Raw genomic sequence first — 15,768 nt, 5'->3', positions numbered from 1 at the left:
TGTTTGCAGTGTCACTTGTTTATTATTTGATTCGTGAGATTCCCTTCAGCAAAAACTATTTCTAAAATCAAGAATGGAAATGGGGAATGTGTAAAAGAGACAACAGCCCGACCAAGAGCAGAAAATAGTCCAAGGCCACCATTGGGTCTTCAACATAGCAGGGAAATCCCGCAACCGGTGGCAGGCTTCATCTGCCTTCTAAACATAATGTATACTTATTTAGCTAGAAAGGACGTCACACAAAATTCCGAGTTACCTTTTTAGACCATTTACAAAAGTGAGATATTACTCTCATTTAACTTATGTTGCCAGTGATTTCTCTGAACATTCTACAAAACAAACATTAGGAAAGTGTAAGCTAGTTTATACATGTAGAAAATCTGGTAAAAAATCTTTATATCAACTGTTAACAAAGACAGATTTCAGTTGCAATTACACGGCATTATCGTTAGTTTCTATTTATATCCGTCAAACAGTTCTTTTAAAATCTTGGCAAACAAAAACAACTAACTTATGTAAAGGTTCCATGTATGTCCTGCAAAAAACTTTGGACTGTGGTAATGATAAGTCTTTCTACGTAAGTTGTCCATTTAAAGAGTATTAGTGCATTAATAAATATACAAATAAGAAGATGTGGAATAATTCCCAATGAGACAATTCTCCACCAGAGATCAATTGACATACGTGTTAACAAATATAGGTCACACCGTAAGGTCTTTAACAATGAACAAAATCCATACCGCATAATCATAAAAAGAGGCAGATTGGACCAAAGGGAACATTTAAAACACAGAAAAAGACAGAAAGAGACAACGCCATTGCAAAATATTAAATCATGTAACACATTCATTCCCGTTAGAGTAGTGTTGTCAATTGAAATAGCACTTTGCTCATTTAAATTACTTTCGAAAACCAATACTATCTGGTATATTTTTGTGATATGTAAAATAAGGATGAAGATGATGATAATGTTTACTTTAAGTCCAGTTGCAAATAAAATGCCCAAGACTGCCTCATATCTAGAACATTGACAATGAGGATCGGTTGAGAACAAACAGTTACGATAATAGAGTAGATTTCAGCTTCCTAATTTGAACTTTCTATTCCTATGTAGCATCATTCTAGCAGCACTCGTATATTGTGTATATATATATCATTCAGTTGATACGATATTCAAGGGCTTGCGCTTCCTATCATGATTTCATTGATAGAGGGTTGATGATTACAAGAAAGTCATTAAACCAAGATGCGAAAATGAAATCATCATTTCGAAAATTTTACGGATGATATCACGAGTTGGTTGACTGTTATCGAATGTCTGTGTCACAGATGACGACGGATATGTTCCAAACGTTGTAACCAGAATCTTTTTCTCGGAATGTGACAAATCAAATTAACCGGTTTTGTCCTTATATATGAGCAACACGATTGGTGCCACATGAGGAGCATGATCTACATATCCTTCCGGGGCAACTAAGATGGAGCCTAGGTTTGTTTTCTATATTGTGTTTTTTATATTGTTGTTTGACTTTTAGTCTTTTTCCTGTTTTTGCCATGGCGTTGTCATTTTATTTTCTACTGATGAATTTGAATGTCCCTTTAGTTTCTTTCGCCTCTATATTCAATGGCGAGAACGTGAAATATGTACTATGAATGTTCTATACCGATACGCAGAGCCGGATTTAAAATTGCTAGATCACATCAGTTCACAACTTCCCCTACCGGGACACAATATGATCACTTCGCGGCATCCAGTATTTGATCGTGCTCCGAAATACTACATGCGTGGCGAGGAAGCCGGCCGGGGATCGATCCAACGACCTCCCACAAGTAGTAAGAATAATGTGATTTACTTTTATATATATTGTTTTGGGATATGTTTGTGGGACATCAAAATATTTGTAATAAGGGGACAAATGTAAGACAAATATTAAGAAACATTTGGGTCTTTGAGAATGAGCACTTTTCTGTATTAATCTTAATCAGGAATGCTCAAAACAAAACATTTGGAAACCAGAGGTGCGTTGACCATGTATACTCCAATTAAGTATTTCAATCTTGGTTTCTTTCAACGACAGCATGAAAGGACTGTTACAGTTGTTTACGGTGCTGTCACGGTCAAATACTATTTGTTACAGTATTTCAAAAGCTGTATAATGTTTGTCCCAACCTTTTCATAGTTGGGACAGTTGAAATTTGTTTGTGTCAACTGTTGAGACGTTTGATTTGACTTGACAATTTTTTATTTGAGCGCCACTGAAAAGTATTTTGTAGACAAAATGTCTGCTCTACATTATTTAATCCTGGTATTTTTTATCAGTTTATTGACTTCGGGCTCTCTGAGATATATGAATTTTTGCAGCTCTCAATCAATTATGGAGGTTTTAAGTAACAAAAAAAATACTATCATTACCTTGTTCTATTTAACGATAAATGCAATCGTCCAGGATGGATTTCATTGTTAGAAGAGCCCTTTTTAATAAATTGATAATATCTTACACAGACAAAGGAATAGATACCATTAACGTGGATGTTACGACAGACAAAGACATCGAGGACCATGATATCTTAGACATACCAGTAGAGATACTTTTCCAACGGTTCAGTAAGTAACCGGAATATTTAGACATATTGGATGCTAGAGAGGATCTAATAGTTTGTTGTAACTGTGGTCGTTTCACACCTTTGTAATTTAAAGGACCACAATCAACCATCGTGTGCTTTACGGACGACTCAACTCATTTTCGAGAAAGGCGAAAGATACCAAATGAATGTATTAAACCATTAGTCGATAAAACAAAAATTGCAGTGCTTTGGCAATAACCAAATAAACGACAAAAATACAAACACTAGCCATCGGATTGTCTTTCATTTTTCTGCATCTTGTAAGTCTTTTCGACTTCCCATGGACAACCATCACAATCGTATAGCGACATTGTAGACATTTACTAATCGTTATCTGATTGCAAAACTGCTCAATATTGAATACAACCCACAGATCCTCAAGCATGTGAATTGATTGCTGTTACTACTTAAACATATATTGTCAGGGTTTCCAGATAGCAGATGTTTTGTAAAACTATTCATCTATTTTGAGGCGAATAACATCTTTGTATTATTTTACCCGTCTGATTATCCACAACTTCAACAGATAAGAGTTAACTTAACTTTATATTCAGTACGACAAACTGAGATGCCACAAAGGAAAACATTATAAAAAAAAACATTCTTAGTGAGACTCAGAATCAAAGATGGAGATAGTTCATTTCACGCACCTAGTTGAAGGTTTGCATTGTTTGTTCCTGCTTACTAATCAAAATGGCCACATTGTTTAAATATAACATCAGGTGTTAAATGCAAAACATTGTATAATAACTTGTAAACAATTATAGACAGGGAAATTTTGACAAAGCACAAGTGTCCTTTTATACAGGAGGTATTGCCTTTGAAGAGGATTGTATTCAAGGTGTAATACCACAAAATCAAAGTACGTCACATCCGGTGGTATATACGAAAAAGGGTCGAAAACAATTCCCTTGAATTTTACAGTTGTAGGAAACTAGTACTACATATCATTGCAGTGAAAAAAATCCGAGTCATAAACATATATATCTTTGGTGTTTCAAAGCACTATTCTTATTATTTTTTTATGTTTCTATAGAACATTTTCTTTTTTGTATGGAAGGAAGTACACAAAAACAGGACACATGAATAGAAATATTTGGTAAATCGTTATAACCTTTGCCATTGGATCAGAAGTGAATCAAACTGTTTAGGTCTCTTGTTAGACCTTGTCTGATGTTCGAACCTATATAATATAGTTAATTAACGATCTACAAGTAAGGCATGCAAAAATATTTCTTGTTTTTAGACATCAAAGAAATTGACAGTCTGATAAAAACAATTGATATTAAGTCATCATTATCCAATCGATTTCCCAGTTTCTCTGTTTCTCTTTCATTTTGTTTCGATGCCTTCCGTCCTCTATACTGCGTGCTACTCGGGACGGATGAACATCTTCTATTTTGTAAGGAACAGCAGCAAACCGACTCCATATTGGACATGCACTTCCGGCCCATGTCTCAATTTTCCGTTGGATGGCAGTGGCTAACTTATCTTTCCTTACGCCTTTTAGAATATGAAAGGTAACCAATTCTATATCTCTGTTATAAATCATTAATACCTGCAAATGGATAAAAAATCAAAATGTTAAACGTGGCATTTATTATTGATCAAATATGCTGAATCTGTGGGAGGGAGGAACTGATGTATCATAAATGAATTTGTCATTTTAATTTGCAACATGTGCTTAAATATAACTAGTCTACGAGCTTTAAAACATATGACAGTATAAAGCCCGTAGAATGAAAAGGAAAAAGTCCTTTTTTATTTTGATTCCTGCAATTAACTTTTATGAAAGTCCAAAATCAAAAACAGTCTACTTTCAACTGAACAGTATGACGGAATACACTTTCTTGACACAATGTAAGTAAGGTTAATTTTATTAAATTGTTGCTTTCTCTGTGCTGCCACAAAATTGGTCACTGCCAATTAATTTTAAATTTGATTGATTATGTAATGATACAATGTTCATAACTTTTTTAACACAAAAAACATGACGGAGAATCCAATGTGAAATGTTAATTTTGATTAATTCTATAACCCCTGCATCGAATTTCCTGTTGCCAGCATTACAAAGATACACTAAAGACAAATAGAGATATTAATACTATGTTTCTCATCAATGAATGCTTATTTTGATATCTGCTCAATATTTTGGTAACAAGTACTTGAATGTAAAATATCTTTTTTTAAAGTATAAATATTAGATGTATGTGCATGTACGGTTTGTACATTGTATAAATGACAGATTAGTCAAAATATATTTGAGAGTTGGTGAGTACATAGTGACGTTTTTTTGCATTTTTGATTCAAAAGTCAAAGTTAATTTCATCTAAATCTTCTTCTTTATGTTCTTGGTCTCATTATTTATCAGACTAATATATACTTATAGAAATTTTTGTTAAAACATTGCCAATCGATTCGATAAGAAAGCTCAACGTCCAAAATAGAAAGTTCAAGTACTCTTTATGTTATTAAACCTGAGTTAATCCGTGAATGTTGCATTATATAGTTAAAAAGGAATGTTACAGTTCATTCGATATACAATAAAGTGTAGAAAGATATATTTTTTGTGAAATTTTGAATTTTAATAAATACAAGACATAAATGCAAGATCAAATTTTTATATTACCTTAAGAATATTCCGAAGCGCTGAAATATCCCTTATACTTTCAATGTAGACTGACACATTTCCTGCCGCTTGTTTTGCCACGAATTGTTCAACTATTTCTAACAATGGACTGGGGTTATCGTGGCCATCAAACAAAGCTTCCTCTATTGAATTGTTAGGTTCCGGTTTGTATTTTGAATTAATAGTTGTTTCTGTAATATAGTATGGAAAAATAAGATAAATTGTTGTTCAGTGTAAATTAAAATATATGCATGTATGTCATTAACTGGTGTTCCGCATTTAGCAGTTTCAAGGGGATATTAATATGTACCCATTTGCGAAAACAAAACTATGGTCCGTTTGATTTGATCTTTAGAATTACAATAAAATATCGATGAACTAAGTATTTAAAATTAAATAATGTTAAATATATATGTTTTGTTATGAAAGAAAGACGACACCATAGATACAGCCGTAACCTGAACACGACAACCTAATTCTACCTTATCAGTGGCCTAATATTCAAATCAGACAGCGGGCCAAATGTTATTTCAAAGTTGAAATTTATTGTGTATATGTTGTACAAACAATTTGTTGCACAAAAGTATATTAATGTGAACAATAAGTATTGTATTTCTAATAAAGAGTGTATAGTACATGTTAAGAGGGATGATTTACTTACGAAACATGCTGTACAACTGAACATTTTCCACGCATTTGAAACCCTCATTACAAGCCAAGCCATGTGCTGCTGATGGAATATTCTCCGTATTAAAAACTGATATTTTGTCAGTTTTCTTAACCAGGGGTTTTCTAGTATGCGAGATATATTTGCTAACGAGCTCAACACATGCCTTTACCTTCTTGTCCCATTTACTTCCTGGAGAAAAAAAACATATGATAACTATTTTATTATAAGGCAATTTTTTTATTAATATGTTTTGCTATAATATTAGAAATATAAAGAAATTATGTATAATTTATAACAGTAGTTTGATAGGAACGTAATGTAATATGAAAGTATTTCGTATTGCACAAAATTATTTTCTAAAACTAACCTTTATCAGTTTCAATCAGTGTCTAACTTGTAAAAGAACTATTGAACGGTTGAGAGTTAACACCAAAAGGACATACATATAACAGCCCTTAGAATAACTATAGTTCTAAAGATTAGCTACGTATTTGTTTGTTATTTTGAATATTATGAGTTTTCAATATAAAACGTTTTGGATAAAAACGCAATCATGACGTTTTTAAATATAAATTACCTGAGCCTGAACAGCCTCCACATACTTCCACTAAGCATCCAAATATTGCTTGTTTCATCTCGGACGTTGGCAGAGTATTTTTACTTGCAGTCGATGACATCTGTGTCCACAATTTTAGAGCTTCTGCTTGCCTTGCCTCCAGGCTTCTTTCACATCGCTCTTTTTGTTTAAAGTTCAGACAGAATCTACATCGTAGAAATATTATGAAAACAATAAAAAAGAAACAAGGAAGCAACCAGTACGAACCATTTTTTTTTAATGATTCGACCAACGAAGCAGCATTCTCATACAGGTAAATACGATGATTTACATAATTTGTTTGAAATATTAAAATGAAATCAATCTTACATAATGATACACATTGTGTGAGTTTTAAAACTATCTAGGTTTTTTATCACCTTGTAAGTTCATCCTTCTCCTGATTTTAACAGCAGTATAAATTTTATGTTTTACATTTGAATAATATGCAATTTTTGATGACTACTTATATTAGTATCATTGCAATTGACATCTTACCCAAAATGGTGCAGTTGAAATGACAAGAATTCGTTTCCCTTCCCAAGTTCAGAAGGTTTACACACGTCCTCAACATTATATGGTATTATCTGTGGACCACCTAAATCCAAAAATGGTTTATAAGTTACGTTAACCAACAAGTATATTAATGCATAAAATTGCATATACATGTAGTTATTTTACCAAATTCGCCTTGATCCAAAATTTCTATTTTATGTACATAAATGTTACGACTGTCAAACTCAATTTTATTTATAAATATTTTAATTCTGTGTTCCCCATTCAAACTGTTCTTTGAATTACTTGTGTATACTACAGATAATGAAAAGTAATGAAATACATTAGTAGACTGGTCAGCTGTTCCTTGTCTTTTTTTACTTCATCTTGTATCGTCTTGTTCCATTATTGCATTTGATTGCTCTGAAGGTTTAGTTATACAAATGCCTTTAAGGTGTTTATCGTAATTCTTAATATGGTGTTGTCTATTTCAAATTTGTTTTCATGTATTTAGGAAACAACTTTAAAACATTCATGAAGAATTAGCCGGATTTATAAAGGAAGATACAGAGTGCACCGGAAGACAGGAGAGAACACAATAATGAAGACTTAGCCGGATTTATAAAGGAAGATACAGAGTGCACCGGAAGACAGGAGAGAACACAATGATGAAGAATTAGCCGGATTTATAAAGGAAGATACAGAGTGCACCGGAAGACAGGAGAGAACACAATAATGAAGAATTAGCCGGATTTATAAAGGAAGATACAGAGTGCACCGGAAGACAAGAGAGATTTTTAAAGGAAGATACAGAGTGCACCGGAAGACAGGAGAGATTTATAAAGGAAGATACAGAGTGCACCGGAAGACAGGAGAGATTTATAAAGGAAGATACAGAGTGCACCGGAAGACAGGAGAGAACACAATAATGAAGACTTACACAGATAACAAGAAAAAAAAACAGCAATGAGAGTTATGATGAAAAGGTAGAAACCCTTAATTGAGAGTAATCGGATGACAACGAAAATGTTATCATTGAGAAAAGCATCGGATGACAAGATAAAAAACCACGACGAAAAGATTTGAAAAGGGAGAACACATTCACAATAATTACAAGCGTGAACACAAAGAAAACAATGATGGAGAGTTACCCGTATGACCAAAAAGCTCTGGACGTCCAAATCATTCATAAAAAATAAGATAGATGGTTTCCTTAATGCTGGGTAAGCTTGTTCTTAAACTACAAACATGTACTAGTGACTTTTGGACATGTGGAGTAGGATCTGCTTACCCTTCTGGAGCACCTGAGATCACCCGCAGGTTTTGGTGGGGTTCGTGTTGACTAGTCTTTAGTTTTCTATGTTGTGTTTTTTGTACTATCGTTTGTCTGTTTGTCTTGTTTTATAGCCATGGCGTTGTCAGTTTATTTTCGATTTATGAGTTAGAATGTATCTCTAGTATCGTTCACCCCTCTTTTGAATACGTTAGTAAATCCTGTAGAGTTTTGATTTTGTGTTTTGAAACGGGAAATAACTAGCAAATTAATATATTTTACCTGATATCAATTCAGATCTATATTCTTTAATATTCTCCCAAACTTTTGTCCACAGCTCATTAACTGTCTCCATTAGTTTCACGCTAGTACTTATCTTTACATATTGCTTCTCTTCACTTCTTTCCAGGGGGTATAAACCAACATAAACTATAATATAAAACATGATAGTAGCCAAATGGTGTTAAACAATTTAAAACGTAAGCGAAATACAGTGACTGACCATATAAATTCCTAGGTTTGAGTACACAATATGTTTACACAGCTACGTTTGCATAGGTACTATTTCTGTACCAAAAATATGTTGTACTGGAAATCTACTTTTAACATTCAGTACTATTTTTTTACTTTAAAATTATTGTAATATTTAGGTACATGTATTTTACAGTACTTAATTTGTACTTGAAATTTAAGTACTACAGATGTTTGGTTACACCGTTACATTTTCAGCATTTTGAAAGTTTGTCTATTTCAAATCTCTAAAAGTTATGATTTTCAAACATGGAATATTGCGATCACTGTTAGTATTATTTCTGTACCAAATATTTTAGTACAAATCAAGTACTGTAAATTACAGGTACCTAAATATTACAATGATTTTAAAGTAAAGAAATAGTACTAAATATTAAAAGTAAATTTCCAGTACACCAGATTTTTAGTACAGAAATAGTACCTATGCAAAAGTAGCAGTGTACGTAGTTTTGAATATAGAGATACCAAGGAAAACAGGTTCAAGGTCTTTTCGTGTCCGAATTGCAGAATTCTAATCACGTTATGTAGTTTTGGCGTTGCAGGAAAAAGGCACCATTTGTAAAACGTCTCGGACACCTTAGGGCACTCAATACCCACTGACTAATATAACGTTCATTTTTACACATCATTTGACTCCTCTATATTTTATTTCTAAACACCTCTTAACATGATTAACACAAAAAGAAGTAAAACCTGATTTACAAACCAAGCAGCCTACTCCTTATATGTTTCAAAATTGATTCAGTACTTGCTACAACAGTAAAATTGAATCTCCGAATTTGATTCCATGTTCGGAACACTTTACGGCTGGATGCAGGTTCAGACTTCTTCATAAAATTTCAATATATAGTGAAGGATAGTTAGGAAATATAGAGATTGCAGAAATCATATATATTGAGCACATCATTACTTACAAATTATTTTGTTTTGTTATATGTACATGTATGTATATATACAAGTATACAACACATGGGTTGAAAATTGTATTGATATTATATGATAAGTTTTGTATCAAGGATATGATAAATGACTTTTTTGGATAATCAAAAGCTTATAGTCATGAGTGAACAAAATGATTCCAATCTATCTAATTTGCGACATACATTACTCGGTGTTCAATGTATGCATTTGTATATTAATACAAAAAGTAACTATAAATACTTTTTAAAAGATATTGTTTGGAACATTTAGTACATCATACCATCATACCATGTAAGTTATTATGTATTATAAACTAGATATACGAATATAAATTGCGTGACATGGTTTTCTATTATAACTCTTATAAGGTATGCTTAATATTGTGTTGTATTAGCAAAGGACAAGTTTCACTTTAGGAAAAGATATCCTTCAATTTGAACTCAAACATAAAATATTAAAAAACCATAATTTGGTTCTTAATTGGATCGAGTACGAAAGCGGTACTACTAAGTTTAACAAATATCTTCATAAGAATATATTTAAGGCTTCGATTTCAGCAAATTGTAGATATATTGCCAAAATATGATGATGTTGTGAATTTTTTGGACTTGTGAAAAGCCTTAACCGAAAAGTACAATCAAAACTTTTCTGTAACTTAAATATATAACCAATGATAAAGCGTAAAGTGAATAACGCTTTAAGCTGGTTAGAATTATGATTTTTTTTTATCAAAACTGTATTACGTATTGATAGTAATATCACAAATATTTCGATTCGGAAATTTGTAGTACTTTGACTTGATTAAACACTAGATTTATCGGAACGACACTAACAGCTATGTTCGAAAAAGAAAGCATGAAGTCATTTTTTGAGTGGAAATTTGATAATGAAAGTTCGTATAACTGTTATTTTCACGAAATGTTCAAAGTCCAAAGCCTGTAATTTCAGCTTCAATCATCGGAGTGGAACAAAACGTAAACTCGATCTGTAACCTGTCATCGTAGACTAAAAATCAGCTCAACATGTGAAGGCGTTTAGAACAAAAGTCCATATAACTGCTAATGGCGGAATGCAGGAAATGATGGAATGATTGACATGGGATACACTATATGGCCCTGACCACGTTTAGGCATTGCCATACAAGCATTAACACCATAGTGCCAATGTTAACCCTTCGTGAATTTATTCCTTTATATTTATAAATTACATACCACAGTATTTGCCACCACGCAACTTCGATTGTTTACTACATATTCCATCTTTTCGAATAGATAAAGACAGACCACGTCTTTGTAATCTGAGTGCTGGTGTACATGTACTCATCAGTAACTTTGTCAGTTCCGTGGTACTTTCAATGGTCTGTTCTTCATGCTGAATCACTACAGCTTGTCCCATCTGAAACCGATCTAGTTGTTCCTGTGTCCATTCGCTGTTCATTTCCTTATTTGTAGATTGTGTAGTGTACGCTTTGAGAACATCAATTTCTTGTTTTAACGAGTCCTTCACCATATCTATACATTCCACCAGAGTTGAGTCGATACGTAAATATGAAGTGGAGCTATCTTTAAAATCCCCAATTCTAAAATGTTTTGATAAGGGAGTTGAATCGCTCAATGATCTAATGAGTGCTGGTTTTTTGCTTTCGTGTTGGAGGCTTTCAGGATAAGAAAACTCGTTTGGATTTTCTAAAGGTGGATTAACTGATATCATAACTGTTCCACTCGGAAATTGATTCAAAGTTGTACGATATCCAGATTGTTCTTTGACAAAAGCTTCTATATGCGTTGATGGAAATTTGATGAAATCAAAACCGGAGCAGACAGACAAGGCAGCTAATTGTTTCATTTGATCTGCGTCCCCTTGTTTTCCGTTTCTGATATACGTCAACTGTATAGCTCTACAAATATAAATTTCAACAATAAAGTATCTATTCATTGACGTTATTTATTCGGATGTAAGTTAAGCTGATATGTGTACTAAAAACTGTTTTCTACTTTTCCGCTATTAGCCTTAAATTCGTTATTAGATATAGGTAATCTTTTAAGAAATGCACATTATCAATTATTGCTACAGACCAATACAATGTTTTATCTTCATTGTTGTGTAACCGTGATTGGTTTGTTTAGGTAGAATATATTGAACTAAACGTGGTTGATCCTTTTGCTTTGTTATGTGGTTGTTTTCGCATAAAAAACAATCAATAGAAATAGACAAAGAGCATTCAAAGTCGGATATATTTCCTAAAGAGTTTAAAACACTAGAAAACCTGGTTATTTGAGTAGACGTACCTTCCATCATTGTATAAATCTATACTTTGATCACTGAATGCCTTTAAAATTTTTATCTGTCCACCTGAATTGAAAAGAAAACCAAAATAATTATATTTCGGTGTATCAATTTAATGTATCATTTCGACCATTCAAATGATTTCATTATATGATTTAGACGACAGAAAATACGTAATTACATGTAGTAGTAAACAAGCACAGCAGACTTGCTTCATATTCTAGTTGTTTCCCTTTTTTTATTACGTGAGATAAATGTTTTTTGTGCTGTTTTATAATGTTGTATCCGGGTTCTTTAATCACTTATTTTAAATTGGGGTTTGCTTTTTGTGAAGGCCACACAGTGCCAGCAGTTGTGTAAATTGTTGTTCTTTGGTCTTTGATGAATAGTGTTTTTCATTAGTATTAAACCATATAATTAACCATATATCCTTTTTAATATTCTTGTATAATTATTACTCATGTTTTTATAGTTTTCTGTAAACGTTTTGTTTGACAATTCTTTCTTTTTTCGTTTGGTAAATGCCCACTCTCATTATCTGTAGGAAAAACGCAACTATAGTTCTGGCTTTTGTCATTACTTCTATTTTTTCGAAGGACGATCCTGGTAAAGTGTACCTCATACGAATCAATGAATACGTCGACAAAAAGAGGAACATGGTTGGTTCCATATCGCATCCCGATGTTTTGTTGACACATCCTCCGAACGAAAATAATATGTTGTCAATTAAAATGTTAACCGGCTTGATGATATCCTCTTTAGATTTATTGATGCATTATTGGTTGCTAAACGTCCAGGGGCAAATGTTTCATGCATGTTCATGATTAAAACAAATTAACAATAATTACAAAGGAAGGTCCTGAAATTGCGGTCGACATGAATGCAGTTAGGGAAACTGGACTGCTACTGGAAAATGAGGGTAAATTGGATGGGGACAGACACTTTGACATACAACAAGTCATCTAAGGGACCTAAAAGAGTTGTTGCAAGGGTTTTTAACGTGCATAGATTGTGGCATTTTCCCTACCTGATCGGATTGAACATCATCATCGGACGTGCCTGCGTATTTATACATCCCACACGCTAAACGGACGCAACGCTTGAGTTTTCCTGCCGGTCGGAAGAAGACCAAGAGTGAACATACTCGTTTTTGTACATTAATTTGCTATCGACAAACTAGGCAGGCAGGCATCATTGTTTATTAGTCATTATAACAAAAGATATAAACGAATTTATTAAATGAAGATTGTCAAATGATTATGTACATCATTTTACTCATACCTTTTAATAAGATGTCTGTTTTGACAAGTACTGCTAAACGTTTCAGTCGAAGTGCCAATCTAGGAGACATGATACGTGTGGCACACCAATCCCAGGTCGATTTACTCATACTTGGTTTTTCACATGAGATACATCCTCTTCCAAGCCCGCATGACTGGCCCACTTGTCCTTCATCCACAAAATTTACATCCACATCAGAATACTCGTACAAACTAGAAGTTTAGCACAGACAATATTAACAGATTACACAGTGAGGAAAAAGTAAAAAAAATCAGATTAAAACTGTCCAGAAAGGTAGAATCGTTTTAGGTTAAAGTTTCAAGTTTATAATTTTGTATTAACATACAAACCTTAACATCAATCAAATCAAAACCTTCAAATTAATCGTAATTGATAATTAGTCTTCTTCGAGTGCTACTTATGTACTAGACGAGACGCACAAGGGACTTACCAATTCTAAGTCTCATACATGTTTATTCCATGTGGTGAATTATGAGACTTGACGTGGTCACATGTTCATTTTAAAATTATTAATAAAATTTAGAATACTGGTAGCTGAAAGAGATATATGCAATCAAATAAAACATACGTTTGCATTGCATCTTCGTCTTCACGACTGAATTTATATGACGTCTGTCCACATGCGTCTACTTCATTAGTGTACTGCGTTGGCCAATGGTCTGTTGGATTAACTGTTATATCAGGACATGAGTGAGCGGACACAATGGATTCTGAAATATGCACATATATATTACTGGTGAGAAATATAAATATTGAAGTGATTGGTGTTAAACAACATAATTTTATCACAAATATAAGGACTTATTATGATGTATGATGTACTTGCATTCAATTCATAAAATCGATAATTCACTCAGAGGATTTTTTTAGTAATTAAGTTGGTAATGCAGACATGGTTGGCATCCTTAAGTTTGCATTTTTTGCTAAAAAGACTTCATCAAGAACCAATTACACGTGTCTGTCGAAGGCCAATAGTGGCATCTTTGCTGATGTCCATTTCTGTTTATAATGATGTCTGTCATTCGGTCGTCGTCAAATTAATTGTGTTCGCAATAGGGACTAAAAACACTTTCCATACAGCCTTAATACCTATTTTCTTCAATGCATTCTCAAAAGCTAATCGGTCCTTTGAATTTACAGGCTCAAGTTTCCTTCGTTTAGTATGAGTCATCACTTCAGCCTTAACAGCCACGTGTACAAGTTTTCTATCATCTTCATTTGAAACATACGGAAACCCAGAACAGACGGCTAACTCATGGAGTCTTTTAGTTAGATTAGGATCTTGGTCTATTAGCGGAGTTGTTTTGTTAATATCTTTCGATACTGACACTATTGCTGCCCTTCCCTCGTAGTGAAGAGAACTGTTCCCATGTTCGCCATTCGGATTTATTGAAGTTGGTTCGTCCCAAGCTTCATGAACAATTAGCTTTCCTGAAATAACAAAACAAATGGTTATCGTTCATAAAAGTAAGATTCAAGTGTAACATATTCTTGAAAATATACTCAATAAATGTGTGATCAATTATAAAATTTATGTAATAATTTAGTTATTGCATATGTACAAGAAAAATATATTGCATCAAATTTAAAAGCAATCCTTGCTCTAAAGGACCAATAAGCCTGTTTGGGCAATTACTACACATGACAATCGTCGAAATAGTCCATAGTGTTGATCTAGTAAATGTGACATATCTCTTTTCGAAAAAACATATTAGAGTATTCTGAGAAATTACGAATTAGTATCAGAAGGTTTGATATTTTTGTTAGTGGAAATTTTCTGGCACTAGACATTTAGTGAGTTTCAAAACAAAATCCTGCATCTGGTCAAACAAACTTTCCTACTTATTTCGAGTATATTATATCGAGTAAATAATTATAAAAATATGAGGATGAGGTATGATTGTCAATAAGAACACTCTCAACAAGAAACCAACTGACACAGAAATTAACAACTTTAGGTCACCGTACTGCCTTCAACAATGAATAAAATCGATACGTTTTGTTGTAAATTAAAACCACGTACTGATAGGCCACTCGCTTGTGACATATTTCCCCAAAAGACTGGTCTTAGACGCTAATGATGACGTCATCATTCTATCAGCACATTTGTCGATGTCATCAAAACCTGCTGGTTTTGTAGTACATCGTGCACATGGTCTGCCCGGATATCCGCACCATACAGCTGTGTCGGCTTCCTCTGATGCGAAGAGTATATCATTACCAACCATCTGATGTAATCTGATGAACATAAATCATTTACATTAACAATTAATTTTTCATGGAGACTGCGTGATGATACTGTAAATGATTTTTAAAGGAATGACAAATAAACAAAAATGTCAAATTACGGCATTATTGAATTTATGACTCTGAAAAACAGCGAAATTTAGCTTTAAAAATTTATGAGGATGAGTTTTGATCTAACTATATTTCAATTATAC

At 33.2% G+C, this 15,768-nt stretch overlaps 1 protein-coding gene across 1 annotated transcript; it reads right to left on the bottom strand.

Annotated features, from left to right (window-relative positions):
* Window positions 1-3,844: 3,844 nt before the first annotated feature.
* On the bottom strand, window positions 3,845-14,033 carry LOC127711977 (uncharacterized). The gene is made up of 10 exons (XM_052218135.1): window positions 13,896-14,033; window positions 13,307-13,518; window positions 12,028-12,091; window positions 10,951-11,636; window positions 8,570-8,716; window positions 7,018-7,117; window positions 6,502-6,686; window positions 5,916-6,113; window positions 5,255-5,445; window positions 3,845-4,183 (listed from the first exon to the last, which is right to left on the bottom strand). The coding sequence occupies exons 1-10, from the start codon at window positions 13,901-13,903 to the stop codon at window positions 3,911-3,913; spliced, it is 2,064 nt and encodes a 687-aa protein (XP_052074095.1). The 5' UTR covers window positions 13,904-14,033; the 3' UTR covers window positions 3,845-3,910.
* Between the last annotated feature and the right edge of the window lie 1,735 nt (window positions 14,034-15,768).

The sequence above is a fragment of the Mytilus californianus genome, unplaced genomic scaffold (assembly GCF_021869535.1).
Source record: "Mytilus californianus isolate M0D057914Y unplaced genomic scaffold, xbMytCali1.0.p SCAF_8, whole genome shotgun sequence".
Classification (NCBI taxonomy): Eukaryota; Metazoa; Mollusca; class Bivalvia; order Mytilida; family Mytilidae; genus Mytilus; species Mytilus californianus.
This window is presented reverse-complemented; position numbering and strand designations above follow the sequence as displayed.

Coding starts and splice junctions, on each gene's coding strand:
- LOC127711977 (XM_052218135.1), bottom strand. Junction 7,118..8,569: donor TAGATCTGAATTGATATCAG/GTAAAATATATT, acceptor TTTTGGATTTAG/GTGGTCCACAGATAATACCA. Junction 6,114..6,501: donor TGGAGGCTGTTCAGGCTCAG/GTAATTTATATT, acceptor TTTTTTCTCCAG/GAAGTAAATGGGACAAGAAG.